This window comes from Xyrauchen texanus, chromosome 22, assembly GCF_025860055.1.
Source record: "Xyrauchen texanus isolate HMW12.3.18 chromosome 22, RBS_HiC_50CHRs, whole genome shotgun sequence".
Classification (NCBI taxonomy): Eukaryota; Metazoa; Chordata; class Actinopteri; order Cypriniformes; family Catostomidae; genus Xyrauchen; species Xyrauchen texanus.
In genome coordinates this window covers 22,343,314-22,363,235 of record NC_068297.1, presented here as the reverse complement: position 1 = coordinate 22,363,235, position 19,922 = coordinate 22,343,314, and the positions used below count along the sequence as shown (strand labels likewise).

Here is a 19,922-nt window from a genome sequence, read left to right as displayed (position 1 = left end):
TAGTGTTTGGGATAGAGAGCCTGCAGAACAGCGCCTCATTTCACAGCTAAATAAACGTTTTACAATTATTATTTTGTACGTAATTTATGTGCTGACCGCTGACAATTATTACTACTATTGAGCTTGATAGGTGCTGCTCCAGGTATCCACTGCAATCCAACCAGATTACTCGTTGAGACTGTCAGTCAGCTGAGCGCGCGTTGCTGTGGTAGCGTAGAAGCCAAATACTGATTCATTATTATTTCTTACACACCTTTCTGAAACATTAGCCGCCTCTGTGTTCGTGCACGATTTTGGGATGTTACGACGTCCCAAGCCCTCAGACTCAGAGACGGATTTGCTCCGTGAACAGCAGGAGTTTCTGGCGGCGGGCAGTCAGTCTACGGTCACTGTTGTCAAGCGTCCTGATAAACGCAGAGGAGACGCTGCTGCAGCTAAGCAGGGAAATCAGAGAGATGTTGTCACTATAGCAGGTAGGTTACAGATGTTTACTCTAACACCTGCTAACATTTTATAAAGTTTAAATGATGACACAATTCAACTGGGGGAAATTATCAGAATTATATCATTATACTATATTCTTGCTTAATAAAAAAAATAAATAAATATATATACATCTATAATTCAGATCTGGTATTTGAACCAGAAAGAATAATTTTTAATTTTTTTTGCTTGAGATGCTCCTTATTTGGAAGTCGCTTTGTCACTTCCCATCTTTTTTAAACAAGACATACAGTATACTGTATAACTGATCTAGCTGTATTCTAAAATAAATGTTTTTCATTATAAAGCTCAAATAAGCATGTCTGCATATATATTCAGATCTCCCAGATGAGATTCCCACCCTGACACCTGCACCCCCAAAGAAGTCTCGTTTCAAGCAGGAGCAGCGAGTGCATTTTGAGGATGAAGACCCAGAAGAGCAACTGGACAGGCATGATACTCACATCAGTGCTGTCCTTTCTAGGATCATTGTGAGTAATGCATATGTTATTTATTTTGGATGGGTAATTTAATTCCACCATAATTAAATGTTTTTTGTTTATTTAGGAGAGGGACACAAGTGCTGTGCCTTTGTCACTACCATGCATCACGGGCACTCCTTTCCCCAAAGTCCTACATCGATCTGTGGTGGATAGTGAGGTGAGGAACAAATTATTCCCTTCTAATTCTCCTTGTTTTTATGTCTGAGTGTGTCTGTGCTTTCTTATCGTGTCTAGGGGCAGGTAAGAGCACCTAGAGGCAGAAAAAGTATTTTTGCACGACAGATTGCAGCACAAATGGCTAAGAAGGATTATGCATCATCTTTAAATGGTTCAGAGCCTAAAGAACATGGATCATCAAATTTGGTCTCCTCACCATTGGAGAGTATGGAGACTGAGCAAACTAAATCAGATGCTATCAGTGAGTGTTTGTTGCTTTTGTAAAAAACATTACAGAGAAATTAAGAGTGAGAGAAAGAGAAATGCAAGTCAAAATGACATGTTTTAGTTGCTGTCATGATATACTAATTACAGAAAGTGTTTCTCATTTAAAAAACGAGGTAATGTAATGGTAAACAGAGGTTGGATCATCTCATATTTCTATCTTTGACTTTTATAGAGGCTGTTGCTGGCCCCTTGCTAGTGTCAGGTCAAGGACTTGGAATTGCAAACACTGCCATGGAGACAGTGAAAATCCACCAGGAGAATCTGGCAAAGCTGCAGGTGATGTCGCAGAGTGAGATACTGGATGAACAGAGGAATCTGCTGGCCCAGTTAGGTGAGCTGGACGACATCCTCATTACCGACACTCCTGATGCCAAAGAGCAAACTGTTTAAAATGTACATCTGCAGGAAAAAGTTCTGAAACTTATAGAATGTTTTTTATTGAACAATGAACTCTTATGTTAAAAGATCAAGAAAACTGTAATTCCTCATGTCATGACCTCTAAGTAGATTTAATTTTTGTTTCAAGTTTTTGAGTGGTTGGGAGATTTTTTTTTTCGTGTTCATTGTTTTCAGAGCTGATATAATTTTATTTAATCAAACACCACTTCATATTAGACACACATACATCAATACTGAGGTCACTACAGTGTCTGCAGAGTCAAAATTACTAGATATATTAGAGATACAGTAGAATATTATTAAAAACAACCCATTTTAGATAACAGGAAAACACTTCATTACAGGAGCATTTCCCCCTGACAATTTAAATATCTGGGCCAGTTTTATCACTTTTAGTAGCAACTTTATCCCAAGCCCTGGTTTATTTCTGATCCTGCTTACTACAACTTTAGAATTTGTTTGGACTCACATTGTCCTATTTTGTCAGACCCTAGACTAGTTGACTTTGTGAGATCTCAGAAGGCAGAGAAAAGCCTTGCCTCTGAGTCAGCATCCAGTTCTGGGCAAAGAGAAGTCTCCCTGAATGTACCTCCACCTCAGAGCACTTCTCCAGAGTTAGACCACACAATAAAAGCTCAGGAATCTCATGGGGTTACCATGGAGGAAGATGAATCAAATGAGCCTGCTGTCCAACCTGCAATCACAGGTGAGTGAGTGAGAGAGACTTTTATTCAGAAGTGAATGAACTGGGCAGGTACAGGACTCATGGTTATGATGCTTTTAAAGACTGAATTTTCTCCTGCTTGACTGTATTTCCTATTGAAACATGAAGTTTGGGTGGGACAAATCAAAGGGGTCATTCCCTTTTTTAAATGGCCAATACTCTTTTGGTACGTTGCTACAAACCATGATTTGCTTTACTGTAAGAGAAAGAGTTTAAAATTAAATGCGTAAATCAATTTAAAGGTGTAGTTCACCCAGAAATGAAAATTCCCTTGTCATTTATTTACCCTGATGCTATCCCAGATGTGTATGACTTTCTTTCATCTGCTGAACACAAAAAAGATATTTAAAATAATTTCTCAGCTCTGTAGGTCCATGCAATGTAAGTGAATGGGTGCCAACATTTGAAGCTCCAAATCCTCATCAAGGCAGCATAAAAATAATCTAGACAACTCTGGTAGTTAAATCTATATCTTCAGAAGCGATATGATTGGTTTGGGTGAGAAACAGATCAATATTTACTATAAATTATCATCCCTGCTCAGTCAATCTCCACCTCACTTTTACTTTCCCATTCTTCTTTTCAATTTTTGTTGATTTACATGATAAGAATGTCACCCACACCTATCATATTGTGTCTGAAGATATGGATTGAACCGCTGGAGTCATACAGATTACTTTGGAGCTTCAAAATTTTGGCATCCATTCACTTGCATTGTGAGGACCTACAGAGCTGAAATATTCTTATAAAAATCTTAATTTCTGTTCTGCAGAAGAAAGAATGTCTTACACATCTGGGATGGCATGAGGGTGAGTAAATCATGAGATTATGTTTGGGTGAATTATCCCTTTTTTCAAGTAAATTTTTGTCAAAATTTAGGAGTGTATCAGATGGCCTCAAAGCTACCATGCAGAAACTTACTGCTACACATGTCTCATTTTGGTTCCATTTTTTTATTTCCTTATTGGTTGTTTTGCGGAAACCCAGATCAGATAATATACCATTGCACTGGGATGGATTGTTCTAAGAATGTTATTTACAGAGGACACCGTCCGTCACCAACATATATTTGGTTTTGTCATGTATTTCTGAAAGGCTTTACTACAGCATAACATTATTCTCATGAAAAAGGCTGAATGGAGTTTTCAGATTTAACTGTATGCATGCAGCATTAGAAAGTTCATCTGATTTACCGGAAGTGGTTTTCTCAATGTTGTCAGCTCAAGTGCACCTGGACTGTTGCCAGTTCTTTATTCACCCTGGGCTTGGAACTAGCTGCACATATCCAGGACTGTCCATTTGGCAGATCTATCCAGCTTAGCTGCATGTCCAACATGCTCAGGCAGCTGCATCAATTTGAAAAGGTCTGATTAGACCATAGTTAGCTGGAGCAAGCACCAATTCATTTTAGTGTAATAGAGATCAGAGGCACTCATTGACATTTATAGATGAGACACACCTTGGGTCACTGTTCAGAAAACTGGAGTTGCACTGCAGTCAGTTGCAGACAAGATTGTGGTGTTTTCTTTATTATTATTAATGCTATCATTTAGAATATGTGTATTGCTTTTTGAATAGAGGATGAGTTGCCCATCAAGCTGCAGAAGGAGTGGCTTCACATGGACAAGGTGGAGCCAGAAAAACTGGAATGGACAAGAGACCTGCCTCCACCAATGAGGCAGAGCACCAAAAAGGTACGAACAAAACCTGGGAGAAGGTTTAATTAGTGTATTAAACTTTGGTGCATATACTGGGCTAAATAATCCCATTGATTTACATTGAAAGATGATCCCAAGCCATATAGGGGTGACAGTGGGCATTTTCCAAATGGCATTCTTGCACCACAAGGTTTGAAATGTTCTTTTTTTTTTTTGTGACTGGTTAAGTGCTCTTGGAAAAGATGTGTTTTTAGCCATTTTTTTGAAGACAGAGAGTGAATCAGCTTCACGGATGGAGTTGAGTAGGACATTCCACCAACGTGGTATGATGAAACTGAGAGTCCGGGAAAGTGTTTTGGTGCCTCTTTGTGTTGGTACAAGGCGACGTTCCTTAGCTGACCGCAGGCTTGTGGCGGGAGTGTAGATCAACATAAATGATTTTAGGTATGCTGGAGCAGACCCAGTGTCTGTTTTGTATGCCAGCATCAGAGCCTTGAATTTAATATCTGCATCAACCGGCAGCCAGTGGAGAGAGACAAAGAGTGGTGTAACATGCGCTCTCTTTGGTTCATTAAAGACCAGACGTGCTGCTGCATTCTGGATCATTTGCTGAGGTAAAGTTGCACATGCAAGAAGGCCTGCAATGAGAGTTACAGTAGTCCAGACTAGTTATGACAAGTGACTGAACAAGCAGTTGTGTGGCATGTTCAGAGAGGAAAGGTCTTATTTTCCTGATTTTGTAGAGTGTAAATCTACATGATCTTGCAATCTTTGAGATGTGGTCTGTGAAATTTAGCTTGTTAACGATGGTTACCCCTAGATTTCTGACTGTTTTGGATGCCGATACTGCAGTTGAACCGAGCTGCATGGAGATGTTGTGTTCAACAGCAGGGTTGACTGGAAAGACAAGGAGTTCGGTCTTGGCTGGATTGAGTTGCAGGTGGTGTTCCTTCATCCAGGCCGAGATGTCTGCCAGACAGGCAGCGATTCGAGCAGTCACTGTGGTGTCATTGGGCTGAAAAGACAAGCAGAGTTGCGTGTCGTCAGCGTAGCAGTGGTAAGAGAAACCATGTGACTGAATGATGGGTCCCAGTGATGTTGTGTATATGGAGAAGAGAAGTGGCCCAATCACTGATCCCTGAGGTACCCCAGTAAGTAACTGATGTGGCTTGGATACCTCACCTCTCCAGGCTACCTTGAAGGACCTATAAGAGAGATAGGAGGTCAAGCATAGTTCCTCTGATGCCCAGTTTAGAGAGGGTGGAGAGTAGGATCTGATGGTTGACTGTGGCAAAGGCAGCAGAAAGGTCCAGCAGAATCAGAACGGATGATCTGGATTCAGCTTTCGCCTGTCTCAGCGACTCTGTGACAGACAGCAGGGCAGTCTCGGTGGAGTGTCCACTTTTGAAGCCTGATTGATTGCCATCCAGCAGTTTGTTCTGTGAGAGATGGGCAGAGATCTGATTGAAAACTGAAAACAATACTATGGGAATCGTAAGAAACGTAGTGAGTGCGGTTCCAATTCTGATTCATTTTAATGATTCCAGACCCTTAATGTTTCCATTAATGATTCTTTAGTACTTTCTAGGAATAATTTTTTGGACAATTATTTGTAAATAGAAAATGCATTTCTTAATGCATTTACTACCCTCAGCAGTCTGTTGCCAAATGATGAGATCATTTCAGATTTCAAAAGAACAGATAAGAATAATCAAGTACATTTAAGCAGTTAGTTAAACACAGTTTTGTAATAAATTCTATTGATCCTTGCTATACAGCGCTGTCTAAAAGTTTTAGGCAGTGATGAAAATTTTTTTTATATTGAGGATTTTGTTAGAAGTTATACCATAAATAATTTTAATTCTTCAGCTAACTTCATACAAAGTGCAGTAACCATAAAACAACTAAATCAATATTTAGTGTGACCACCTAATGCCTTCAAAGCAGCACCAGTTCTTCTAGGTTCACCTGGAAAGATAGGATGCTCCAAGCTTCTTGGAGAACTGCAACAGTTCTTCTATTTATCTTAACTGCTTCTGTCTCTTCATGCAAAACCAGACTGACCAAATGATGCTACAGGCTCTGTGGGTCTCATACCACCTGTTGCAGAACTCATTGTTCTACTATTTTATTTTATTTGCAAAAGGAATATTTTGGAATCTAAAACTGATATTTCCTATTGACACACTAAAGCAAAAGATATGAAATAAACGTCTTAAAGGAAAAGGTGACACAAAAATGAGAATTCCCTCATCATTTACTCACCCTCATGCCATCCAAGATGTGTATGACTTCTGCTGAACACAAACAAAGAGTTTTAGAAAAATATCTCTGCTCTGTAGGTCCATACAATAGTGACAAGAACTCAGAAGATCCAAAATGGACATAAAGGCAAAATTAATCTGTATGACTCAAGTGGATAAATCCTTATTTTCTGAAGTGATATGTTAGATGTGGATGAGAAACAGATCAACATTTGTCTTTTTTTACTATAAATTCTCCTCCCTACCCAGTAGGGGGCGATATTTACGAAGAACGCAAATCGCCTAAGACAAAAGAAAAAAAAATTGAAAGTGGAGATTAATAGTAAAAAAAAAAAAAAGACTTAAATATAGTTCTGTTTCTCACCCATACCCATCACATTGCTTAGATATGGATTTAACCACTGGAGGCGTATGGATGACTTTTCTGCTGCTTTTATGCACTTTTTGGACCTTTTAAACTCTGGTCACTCTTCTCTTGCATTGTGAGAACCTACAGATCTGAAATATTCTTCTAAAACTCTTTGTTTGTATTTAGCAGAAGAAAGCGAGAAAGAAAGAAAAATGAAGAGAGAATGTTCCTGGCAAAATATCCCCTCAAGACAAATGTTTTTGTGAAACATTTATCGTGCCTAAAACTTTTCCACAGTACTGTAAATTAAATTACAATTTAAAAAAAAAAAAAAGTATAACATGTTTAATTCATGCATTTAGCATTGTAGAAAATTTGACTTGTTACAACAGTGCTCATGTGTATCTTTAACTACACATTGTCAATAAACAACACGTCAGAAACTGCACTGATTGATTGAAGTCTCACAAGTCTTAAGTATAATATTAAATTGCACAATTACAGTATTTGTTTAATTTTGGTTTGGACTTGACAAAAGAGTCATTCATTCGGGAATCGGATGACACTGGTCAAGCTGCATGTTTTACTTTAACTAAACCGAACCGACTCATACAAGTAATTTGTTCAGGAATTGGTCATTTTGACTTACCTGGTTTGTTAAATTAGACAAGAGTTGTGAAATGTTCTGTTGTAATCTGTGCCCCGTGTGTATGAATGCTTGATCACGTTTTCAGGCTATGCAAGCACGTTTTGACTTTGCTGGCGCTCTCATCCCACCAACCAAAGACTTGCCCACCCATCTAGGCCTGCATCACCATGGAGAGGAGCCAGAGGTTAGTGGGTTCCTTTATTAACTCATTTTTCTTCAGACTCCAAACTGGCAGTGAAATAAAACTGATCCCAGTAATACATTTAAAGGGTGCCTGTATTAGTCAAATGCAGACATTTGTCATTGATTTATATGTGTTGTACTAACCATCATTTTCTGTCTTTCCTGTTCCAGCTGGCTGGCTACTCACTGCAGGAATTGTTCCTCCTGTCCCGCAGTCAGCTGAACCAACAACGGAATCTGGCCGTCAGCACTCTTGCTAACATCCTGACGAAAGTAAATAAAACTAAAAATTCAAAAGTTAATTGAATCGATTTGAATTTTGAATTCAATTTGAAATTTGAATCACAGACTTTCTGGAATACTCTATTCAGATTAGACAATCAAAGCAATGAGCAGACATATATTTTTAACCATACAATTGACAGATGTCCATGGCTACTGCGTTAGTTTTGTGATACTTGTGTCAATCCATGGGTTTCTTTTCTTGAACAATTTAAAAAAACTGATTATATACATTTATTTCTTTAGTAAATAGCCATGTAATAAGTGGGATAAGAGCCAGTCATTATCGTAAAATAAACCCCTTTCACGGTGATGCATGACGCCTTTGCTTTGTGTTGGGTCCTGAGCACCATGCCAGGGTTTGTTTTTCAATAATGACAGACTGACTGTGCATTATTCCTTATAGGAATTCATTTTTGCTGGGACAGAAGAGAGAGAGAGCAAATTATGAGTACATTCATATGCAAGCGATTAGAACAGAAAGCATATAAATGAAATATTTTACTTCTGTGAAAAGGTGAAAAAAATTTGTACTCCAGCAATAGGTGGTAGATAAATATCTATATCATATTCCAGTACTGGTTAACAGTTTCTCAAATGTGACATTTTATTTCTTCAATTTGCCTTTTATACATGGTATTTAACTGTATGGTTCATCTTCAGGCCCGTGCCGGTGAGTACACGTCCTCTCTAAAGGGCAGCGTTGTGTCCTCTTTACTGGATGCAGGACTCCTCTTCCTTCTGCGTTTCTCCCTGGATGACAGTGTGAAGGGAGTCATGTCAGCAGCTGTGCATGCATTACAAGCCCTGCTGGTTTCATCTGAGGATGAAGTAAGCAAAAATCATCTTGTGAATAATTGCTGTGAGAAGCCGGAGTCATGCACCTTTAATGGAAACAGAAAGTTTCTGACTAGTTTCTGATTTTCCCCAACCAGGAGTGCTTAGACAACACTTTCCCTTGGCTGCTTGGGATGGCCACCTTTCCTTTGCTGCCCTCAGCTCAGGAAAATGAAGATGAGGATGATGAAGGCCTGGATGAGTCTATGAAAGAGACAGCTATAGAGAAAGAAGAAAAGCAGGCAGATCATGATGTTGCTAGGCAGGATGTTGTCAAGGTAACTGATGGTCTAATGCTGCGTTCCATTCAAGTCTGTAAGTCAGAATTTCTATGGAATGCCACTTTAAAGGGATAGTTCACCCAAAAATGAAAATTCTCTTATCATTTACTCACCCTCATGCCATGCAATTTTTAGAAGAATATCTCTCTGTAGATCCATACAAAGCAAGTGAATCGTGATCAGACCTTTGCAGCTCCAAAAATCACACAAAGAAAACATAAAAGTAATCTATGACTCCAGTGGTTAAATCCATATATTCAGAAGCGATATAATAGGTGTGGGGGAGAAACAGAACAATAGTTCCTAAGTCCTACTAATTTAAACTAAACAGGCACCACATGTGACTTTCAGATGTGAAAGTGAAAGTGGAGATTTACAGTAAAAAAAGGACTTGAGCAGACTTTGATCTGTTTCTCAGATATGGATTTAAACACTGGAATCACCTGGATTACTTCACTTTTATAAACATTCACTTTTATTGAATCATATCCATTAATGAGTTAAAGTTCCTAAAAACCTGTTTAGCAAATATTTGCAGAGTCAGGTGTTAAAAACAAAATAAAAAAATTATACTCTCTTTTTATAATCAATGGGACCATTGCCGTTTTGTTTTTTGTATATCATCTTTGAGCATCGGGTGATGGAATGCCTTGAAGATTGGCGATATCAAGTCGTAAATCCCACGTCTGACTTTGAATAGAATGCAGCAAAAGAGTGATATTCAAAAATAAAGACAACATCTTGTTTCCTCTAAAATATGTTGTCACAACAGGAAAAATAAATAAACTTAAATCCTGCAAAACTTCTGTTATTACATTTTCCATGCATTTCTATTTATGTAGAATTACTGAAATAGTTAAAATTTAAGACACAGCAAGTGCTCATACCAGATTGCTAGTGTCACTAATAGTACTTAATTCCAGGTTGGGGAGGCCGAATATCTCTTGAGTTTAAACGTCCTATCTGATTCTTTTTTGTCCTCAGGGATTTTTAAAGATGCAGGGTCTTTCTCGGCTGCGCTACATTCTGGAGGTTGTGCGACCTTCTCCACGGGTTGTTCTTGATACTCTCGAAGTTCTGATCCGAATTGCTCGCCACTCGTCTGCAGCAGCTATACAGGTAAACATGAGCTGAACCCTGATCCAAAACTTGTGTGAGTGATACTATTGCATACCTGCTGTTTCCTTGTTATCATCGACACATCAGAACTATGTTTTCAAATGACTAAATATTTAGTCAGTTTGGCATTATAACTGTCTCATTTACAGAACACTTGTGTTCCGAAATGTTTTGTGATCTGATACAAATCTCAAATACATAGTATACTACCATGAGAACTTCACAGAACTTCTTCAGAGTGTCTGATATCATAATGCAGGGACACAGATGACAAGCATACACTTCTGAAGCTCAGGTTAATGCTAACATAAGGAAGAATTCTGCTCTAAATATTAGATTACATTTCAGATGCATTTGGGAGAAACAGTGTGCTGTTTTTTCTGTGCTTTCTTTGTCTTTTATGCGGCTTATTATAATACAGTAAAACACTGATATATTTGATTGATGTATGTCATCATGAAATCATAGACCCTACCCTCAAAATCAGGAACACGTCTTGGCTGACCACATGTGATTGTATCACCGAAAACGCATCTTAATATGAGGTGGGAACAGGGCCAAAGTTACAAGCATAATAATTACACCTGTTTATTCTTTTTCTTAAAAAGAAACTGAATGTCTTAACTGAAAAATATTGTGATGATTAATCAATTAAATATTTAAATGGAATGACAGCCCTACTAATTAGTAAAGTTTCATCGACTTTACTGTTGCAATGTAGCCTATTTTATACTAATGATATGATTTGCTCAGAGTTTTTAATACTTACAAATGGGTTCTTAAAAAGTCTTACATTTACGGGCATAAGTTTAAATAAATTACAAAATTTCGGGGCTTGTGTAGAGGAGATGCTTAAACAGCAGAATCTGCTTGTGTCAAAATCATCTCTCTCTCTCTCTCTCTCTCTCTCAATCTCTCTCTCTCATGCTGCCATCATTTAGAAGCTGATGCTTGAGTTTAGTGTGAGCCCGTGCAGGGAAGCGCAAGCAAGCATATTTTTACTGAATTTACGATGTTACGCATATATAAACTTGTTAATCCTAAATGTAAATGCCGTTATTCTGCGTCTCTGTAAGCAGGCGATGCGCTAACACTATTAATCCTGTTTATAATCAACAAAGCTGTCAACGTTGCAATTTGCGAGCTCTCGAGGTTGGAGCAGTCTTTTGACACCTTTCAAATTGTGGTGCTTCATTATTTTACATCACCTTTGACAACAATTGTACAGCTAACAGAACTACTCAGCTGCAGAGTTACACCTGCTATATCTCTCATCTCCACCTCTCAAGAGCTCCATCTGATATATAAGGTTGAAGTACCACATGAGGGAGGAGGATGTCTTCCCTGTTTAACCACTCCACAAATTTAATATTAGCAAACTATAGTCGTTTAGGACATCTACTTTGTGCATTACACAAGTCATTTTTTCAACAATTCTCTACAGACAGATTGTTTGTTTCACTTTTAATTGACTATATCAGAATTCCAGTGGGTCAGAAGTTTACATACACTAAGTTAACTCTGCCTTTAAGCAGCTTGGAAAATTCCAGAAAATGATGTCAAGCCTTTTGACAGTTAGCCAATTAGCTTCTGATAGGAGGTGTACCTGTGGATGTATTTTAAGGCCTACCTTCATATTCAGTGCCTCTTTGTTTGAGATCATGGGAAAATCAAAATAAATCAGCAAATACCTCAGAAAAAAATTGTGGGCCTCAATAATTGGGCCTTTGGGGCAATTTCCAAACACCTGAAGGTATCATGTTCATCTGTACAAACAATAGTATGCAAGTATAAACACCATGGGACCACGCAGCCATCATACCGGTCAGGAAGGAGACACATTCTGTCTCCTAGATATAAATGTATTTTGGCGCAAAAAGTGTAAATCAATCCCAGAACAACAGCAAATGCCTTGTGAAGATGCTGGAGGAAACAGATAGATAAATATCTATATCCACAGTAAAATGAGTCTTATATCGACATAAACTGAAAGGCTGCTCCGCAAGGAAGAAGCCAGTGCTCCAGACTAGAGTTTGCAAGTGCACATGGGGAAAAAGATCATACTTTTTGGAGAAATATCTAATGAAACAAAAACCCATCCCAACTGTGAAGCATGGAGGTGGCAGCATCATGTTGTGGGGGTGCTTTGCTACACGAGGGACTGGTGCACTTCACAAAAATAGATGGCATCATGAGGATGGAAAATGATGTGGATATATTGAAGCAACATCTCAAGACATCAGCAGGAAGTTAAAGCTCAGTCACAAATGGGTCTTCCAAATGGACATTGATCTCAAGCATACCTCCAAAGTTGTTGCAAAATGGCTTAAGAACAATAAAGTCAAGGTATTGGAGTGGTCGTCACAAAGCCCTGACCACAGTCTGATTGAAAATTTGTGGGTAGAACTGAAAAAGTATGTGTGAGCAAGGAGGCCTACAATCCTGACTCAGTTACACCAGTTCTGTTTGGAGGAATGGGCCAGAATTCCAGCAACTTATTGTGAGAAGCTTGTTAAAGGCTCCCCAAAGCGTTTGACCCAAGTTAAACAATTTAAAGGTGGGGTATGTGATTTTCTTTTTTGACCATTTTTTCAAAATAACTTGAAATCCTATTCCTAACCCACTTACTGGCTGTAAATTAGAAGCACTGAAATGAAAATTAAGCAATTTAATCATCTGTGGAACGGGCAGGACTCGAAAAACTCCAGCCAATCATTTTCAAGACCATCTAGAATCATTGGACAGAAAATGTGTCAATGAAACGGTCGTACCATGCCCCCTCCCCCACCACCCTGGCGCTGCGTGTCCCGTTCGATGCGCATACTCAAAGCTCGTGACCCAGTAACAGGAAGCGATTGTATTTATGTATGGAGAATAGAGCTTTTATAGTGCTAGTGGGGTTGTTCCACATTTCTATGAATCCTGTTTTGAATAGAAGACCGCTGTACAGACGCCAGGGCTGGCGATGTTCTTTTTTTTTTTACAGTTATGAGAAAATCAGCTCTACACCTTTCAAGAGTGGTATGCGACCCCCCTCCTCCTGCTGTGTCAACAATTTGCTCTGAAAAATTGTCTGACAGGTGAATGCACTGTTTGACTAGTGAGTCTAGAACACTGCTAGAACACTGCGCATCTGAGTTTTCGATCGTGCATGATTGCGCGTCCATGTTTTTCGAATGGGTGGAGTCAGGGCCAGCGTTGGAGGAGAGAAGGTAGGACCTTAGAGTTGTGTATTTTCAAAATCTGCCGGCCGTTTTGCAAATCACATACCCCACCTTTAAGGGCAATTTTACCAAATACTAACAAAGTTTATGTAAACCTCTGACCCACTGGGAATGGGATGAAAGAAATAAAAGCTGAAATAAATCACTCTCTCTACTATTATTCTGACATTTCACATTCTTAAATTAAAGTAGTGATCCTAACTGACCTAAGACGGGGAATGTTTCTACAATTAAATGTCAGAAATTGTAAAAGTTTAAGTGTTTTTGGCTAAGGTGTATGTAAACTTCTGGCTTCAACTGTAAATGCACAATAAAAAAATAAAAAAAACATGTCGAGAGGCATCCAAGTAGCCTCAGTGGTTTTGTGTTTACCTGCTAATTAATTATTTAATGTTTTTTTTTTTATTGCAGGTTTTTTATTTGGCCATAAAGTCTTACATTTAATTTCTTCAAACCTGCAGATACCCTGTATTAACATGCAAACCTTTGTGTACTCTTAGATCTTGGACTGCCCACGGCTGATGGCCACAGTGATTTCGGAGTTTCTGCCCTGCTCATGGGCTCCTCCCTCTTCGCAGACTCCTTCATCTCTATATGGTCTGCCTGTTGCCTTGGCAATGAAGCTGCTTAGAGTTTTAGCAAGTGCTGGGAGGCATGCTTGTGCGAGAATAGTGAGTATACAATGAGTGGTGTAGGTTAACAGTGTCAAGCACCCACTAATTGTAAATGATTATGGTAATTGTTAGAAGACTGACAGATCTCCGACACACTTTAGTAAACGATTATGATACTTATTTCAAGATTGAGAGGCGTACTCCTACTTAGATGCCAAGTCATAGTTTTGAATCAATGTCTACTATGTATATGGTCACACAACAACAATATCTTAACCAGTGGCATGGGTTTGAGGCAGAGCGGTCTGTTTAAACAGTGGTCCGGGAAACCTGTTTGAAAACAGCCATAAGTTTTGCAGGTTTGTTTTGTGACATTATTGTCACAAAATTTACACACTTCTGTGTCTGAAGTTCTTATACCTTTTTGAATTGTATATTTTGTCCAGAGAAATTAGCATTTTATGTCTTAAAATAAAAGCAAGCCACGTCTTGTTTGTGTGTTTAGCTGAATTCTCTTGGAGGAAAGGAGCTTTTGTCACGTTTTGTTGTTGTGGAACCATCAGAGATGTTGCTGGAAGAAGGTGAAGCACTTCGCTGCAGTACAGAGGCACTAAGGCTGTTTGCAGTAGCTGCAAGCTATGGACAGGCATGCAGTCTGTACACGTAAGAGTGACTTTTTCCATTTCCTTTTCCAATTATTATAATATACTGTGGTTGTTATGATTTAATGTAAATTAATTGCTCAATACCAACATTGGTAGACAGTGACAAATCATATGCAGATGTTTGAGTTTTGGTTGCATTTGATTTTAGTGATTGAAGAATCTGGTGTCTCATTCATTTTAGAGACTTTTATCCTGTATTGGTGAAGAGGTTGCAGGCTGGGAGCTGGCTGTGTGCTTCCTCTGAGACTGTGCTATCTCTAGAGCTGGAAAGAGTAAGAGCTCTGCTGGTGCTGCTGACTTGGGTCACTCAAACGGCAGGCTGCCACGAAGAGCTGCAGAAAGGCCTGGTCAGGTGAGACCATCATGAAAAAAGCTACACTTTTAGAAAACATTGACACACTAACCAGACAAACAGTAAAACATTTTTTAGCCATTATGTTGATAATTTTAATTAATTATAAACTCAGCAAAAAAAAGAAACGTCCTCTCACTGCTTTTATTTTCAGCAAACTTAACATGTGTACATATTTGTATGAATATAAAAAGATTCAACAACAAAGACATAAACTGAACAAGTTTAACAGATATGTGGCTTATAGAAATTGAATAATGTGTCTGAAGAATTGGGGGGGGTCAAAGTCAAAAGTAACAGTCTGTATCTGGTGTGGCCACAGCTGCATTAAGTACTGCAGTGCATCTCCTCATCATGGACTGCTCCAGATTTGCCAGTTCTTGCTGTGAGATGTTACCCCACTCTTCCACCAAGGCACTTACAAGTTCCTGGACATTTTTGGGGGGAATGGCCCAAGCCCTCCGATCCAACAGAACAGGTCCCAGACGTGCTCAATGGGATTGAGATCCGAGCTCTTTGCTGGCCATGGCAGAACACTGACATTCCTGTCTTGCAGGAAATCACACACAGAACGAGCAGTATAGCTGTTGGCATTGTCATGCTGGAGGGTCATGTCAGGATGAGCCTGCAGGAAGGGTACCACATGAGGGAAGAGGATGTCTTCCCTGTAACGCAAAGCATTGAGATTGCCTGCAATGACAAGAAGCTCAGTCTGATGATGCTGTGACACACCGCCCCAGACCATGATTGACCCTCCACCTCCAAATCGATCCTGCTCCAGAGTACAGGCCTCGGTGTAACGTCCATTCCTTCAAAGATAAACGTGAGTTAGACCATCACCCCTGGTGAGACAAAACTGTGACTCGTCAGTGAAGAGCACTTTCTGCCAGTCATGTCTGGTTCAGCGAAGGTAGGTTTGTGCCCATAGGCAACACTGTTGCCGGTGATGTCTGGTAAGGACTTGCCTTACAACAGGCCTACAAGCTCTCAGTCCAGCCTCTCTCAGCCTATTGCGGACAGTCTGAGCACTGATGGAGGGATTATGCGTTCCCTGTGTAACTAGGACAGTTGTTGTTGCCATTCTGTACATGTCCCACAGGTGTGATATTCGGATGTACTGATCCGGTGCAGGTTTTGTTACACATGGTCTGCCACTGCGAGGATGATCAGCTGTCCTTCCTGTCTCCCTGTAGCGTTGTCTAAGGCATCTCACAGTACAGACATTGCATTTTATTGCCCTGGCCACATCTGCACTCCTCTTGCCTCCATGCAGCATACCTAAAGCACCTTTACACAGATGAGCAGGGACCCTGGGCATCTTTCTTTTGGTGTTTTTCAGAGTCAGTAGAAAGGTCTCTTTAGTGTCCTAAGTTTTTATAACTTATAACAACCTTAATTGCCCACCGTCTGTAAGCTGTTAGTGTCTTAATGACCGTTCCACAGGTGCATGTTCATTAATTGTTTATGGTTCATTGAACAAGCATGGAAAACATTGTTTACACCCTTTACAATAAAGATCTGTAAAGTTATTTGGATTTGTATAAAATTATCTTTAAAAATACAGTGTCCTGAAAAAGGGCATTTCTTTTTTGCTGAATTCATTACAAATTCTATTTAAGCGTCATCTGAGTAGTGCGTGACTTATTTTAAACAATAGATAACATTAGTTATTTTAAAATTTTTAAGGTTTATTATTATTATTATTATCGCTTATGTTCCTCATCTGCAAGTCGCTTTTGATAAAAGCATCTGCTAAATGACAATGTAATTATTATTAAAATAGTATTACTCATAATAATAATCAAAGTGCTTTTTAACTATTTTCTGTTTAATTAGGCTATAAAAAATGTATTGTTAAGATCATTGAAAGCACTTGGTAAGGATTATCAGCTGTTGTAAAGTTTTACTTTTTGTTAAATTAATGTAGGTGGATTTGTCTTTGTGCCACAACAATATTTTTATCCTGTTCATTAATATTGTACTTTCATTAGTTTATTATACAATTCCTATATAGTAGTAATCAGTTTAGCTGTTTTCATTGACAGTTCTCAGGGTACGGAGTGTCCTCCTCCTGTTCCTGTTACATGGAGTCATGTGAGTGGTCTGAAGCCCACTGCCATTGGCTTACTCAAGGGCTGTGTGAGAGCTCTTGACGACCCAGATCGAATGTCGAGTGCACTTATCCTGCTTCCATCATACCTGCTTTATGTGGAGACGTATTATTCACAACTCCGTGTGCAGGTCAGTGTTCCTGTGAAAGACATGAAAAATCAAAGCCAATGTCACTTGTGATCTGCCTAAACAAATGGATTTTAAAGCAGCCTTGTTCCTTTGGAGGAATGTTTTGCCTAAGTGGTAATAAAATGGTCATACATAAAGTTTTTTTAAATGCTTAACTGTTCATCAAATTCCACAATTTGTATTGTAAATGCTTTGAAGTGTGATGTGCAATAAATGCTCCATATAGTTTATAAATATACAGTTGAATCAGAAGTTTACATACACTTAGGTTGAAGTCATAAAAACAGATTTTTTAACTACACAGATTTAATATTAGCAAAATATAGTTTTGGGAAGTCAGTTAGGACATCTACTTTTTTGCATTACACAAGTCATTTTTCCAACAATTGTTTACAGACAGATTGTTTCACTTTTAGTTGACTATATCACAATTTCAGTGGGTCAGAAATGTACATACACTTAGTTAACTGTGCCTTTAAGCAGCTTGAAAAATGATGTCAATCCTTTAGACAATTAGCCAATTCACTTCTGATAGGAGTTGTACTGAATTGGAGGTGTACCTGTATGTTAAGGCCTACCTTCAAACTCAGTGCCTCTTTGCTTGACATAATTGGAAAATCAAAACAAATTCGCCAATACCTCAGAAAAAAAAATTGTGGACTGCCACAAGTCTGGTTCATTCAAATGCCTGGAGGTACCATGTTCATCTGTACAAACAATAGTACACAAGTGTAAACACCATGGGACCATGCAGCCATCATACCGGTTAGGAAGGAGACACATTCTGTCTCCTAGATGTAAACGTAGTTTGGTGCGAAAAGTGTAAATCAATCCCAGAACAACAGCAGAGGACCTTGTGAAGATGCTGGAGGAAACAGGTAGATAAATATCTATATCCACAGTAAAAATGAAACCTATATCCACATAACCTGAAAGGCTACTCTGCAAGCAAGAAGCCACTGCTCCAAAACCACCATAAAAATGCCAGACTAGAGTTTGCAAGTGCACATGGGGAAAAAGATCATACTTTTTGGAGAAATATCTAATGAAACAAAAACTGAACTGAACTGTTTGGCCATAATGACCATCATTATGTTTGGAGGAAAAAGGGTGAGGCTTGCAAGCCGAAGAACACCATCCCAACTGTGAAGCATGTGAGTGGCAGCATCATGTTGTGGGGATGCTTTGCTACACGAGGGACTGGTGCACTTCACAAAATAGATGGCATCATGAGGAAGGAAAATTATGTGGATATATTGAAGCAACATCTCAAGACATCAGCAGGAAGATAAAGCTCGGTCGCAAATGGGTCTTCCAAATGGACAATGACCCCAAGCATATCTCCAAAGTTGTTGCAAAATGGCTTAAGAACAATAAAGTCAAGGTATTGGAGTGGTCGTCACAAAGCCCTGACCTCAATCCGATTGGAAAATTTGTGGGCAGAACTGAAAAAGCGTGTGCGAGCAAGGAGGCCTACAATCCTGACTCAGTTACACCAGTTCTGTCTGGAGGAATGGGCCAAAATTCCAGCAACTTATTGTGAGAAGCTTGTGGAAGACTACCCAAAGCGTTTGACCCAAGTTAAACAATTTAAAGGCAATTTTACCAAATACTAACAAAGTTTATGTAAACTTCTGACCCACTGGGAATGGGATGAAATTAAAGCTGAAATAAATAATTATCTCTACTATTATTCTGACTTTTCACATTCTTATTTAAAATAGTGATCCTTACTGACCTAAGACAGGGAACGTTTTCTATGATTAAATGTCAGGATTTTTTTTATACAGTTAATTGTATTTGGCTAAGGTGTATGTAAACTTCTGACTTCAACTGTCTTTATGATATGTCAAACTTTAGGTGCTCACTCCAAACATTCAAAGTGGATATTCATTGGTATATTCAGATCAAAACTACCCTGAATCAAATGTTCTGCTGAGATAAACAATTCAAAAGCACCCAAATCTGAGAGATTATTTTACTTTGTTCAGCATATTTGCAAGTCAGGTCCCTGAAGACAAGATAGTGCCTTCTATGTAAAAAAAAGCTGCTGATAATGTAACCACAAAAATACTATACAATTTGATATATATTTGTAACTCTTAGTAGAGCTTGAGTGCTGTGCACATAGTCTCTGGGGCATTTATCAAAACAGAGGCCTTCTCACTGATTCTCTTAATTTGCTGAGAGGGCGTAATTTGCTGAGACCTTCCATTAAAAAAAAAAAAAACCTGTAAATTGCATGTGTAATTTGCACTATCTTTACAGAAATGTTTGGTGTTTTGTTTTCCACTGGTTGTTTTAGAGTTCTTTTCAGCCAGTACAGTGTCTACAGGAACTGGAGTCATTAACTTCAGAGGTTCTTCTGCCACTGATATCACATCAGGCCATGATGAATATGATCAGCAGCTTCAGGTGGGGTGTTGACATGCCTTCTTGGTGTTCTGAGATGGACCAAATGTGCATTTATTAGATTATTTAATTTATCAGTACCCCCACACATAAATCAGTTACAAGCTTTTAGAAAACACAATCACTAGTAATACTGTATTTTAGAGGCATTTCCATTCAAAAGTATCTAAATGAAGTTAGCAGTTACAGTATGTACAATTAATAATATTTATGTTGTTGCTAAACAAAGTAAAAATGTC

At 38.8% G+C, this 19,922-nt stretch overlaps 1 protein-coding gene across 1 annotated transcript in view; it reads left to right on the top strand.

Moving 5' to 3' along the window:
- Window positions 1–19,922, top strand: part of rpap1 (RNA polymerase II associated protein 1) — a 30,745-nt gene continuing 10,823 nt past the window's right edge. Inside the window, exons 1-17 of the mRNA XM_052153914.1 lie at window positions 1–473; window positions 823–974; window positions 1,051–1,143; window positions 1,221–1,404; window positions 1,603–1,761; window positions 2,317–2,535; window positions 4,132–4,247; window positions 7,559–7,657; window positions 7,828–7,929; window positions 8,602–8,769; window positions 8,874–9,053; window positions 10,041–10,175; window positions 13,900–14,070; window positions 14,519–14,676; window positions 14,860–15,030; window positions 17,076–17,271; window positions 19,577–19,686. Coding sequence (XP_052009874.1) covers window positions 299–473; window positions 823–974; window positions 1,051–1,143; window positions 1,221–1,404; window positions 1,603–1,761; window positions 2,317–2,535; window positions 4,132–4,247; window positions 7,559–7,657; window positions 7,828–7,929; window positions 8,602–8,769; window positions 8,874–9,053; window positions 10,041–10,175; window positions 13,900–14,070; window positions 14,519–14,676; window positions 14,860–15,030; window positions 17,076–17,271; window positions 19,577–19,686 — 2,588 coding nt within the window. The 5' untranslated portion in view covers window positions 1–298. The remainder of the gene's footprint in view (window positions 474–822; window positions 975–1,050; window positions 1,144–1,220; window positions 1,405–1,602; window positions 1,762–2,316; window positions 2,536–4,131; window positions 4,248–7,558; window positions 7,658–7,827; window positions 7,930–8,601; window positions 8,770–8,873; window positions 9,054–10,040; window positions 10,176–13,899; window positions 14,071–14,518; window positions 14,677–14,859; window positions 15,031–17,075; window positions 17,272–19,576; window positions 19,687–19,922) is intronic.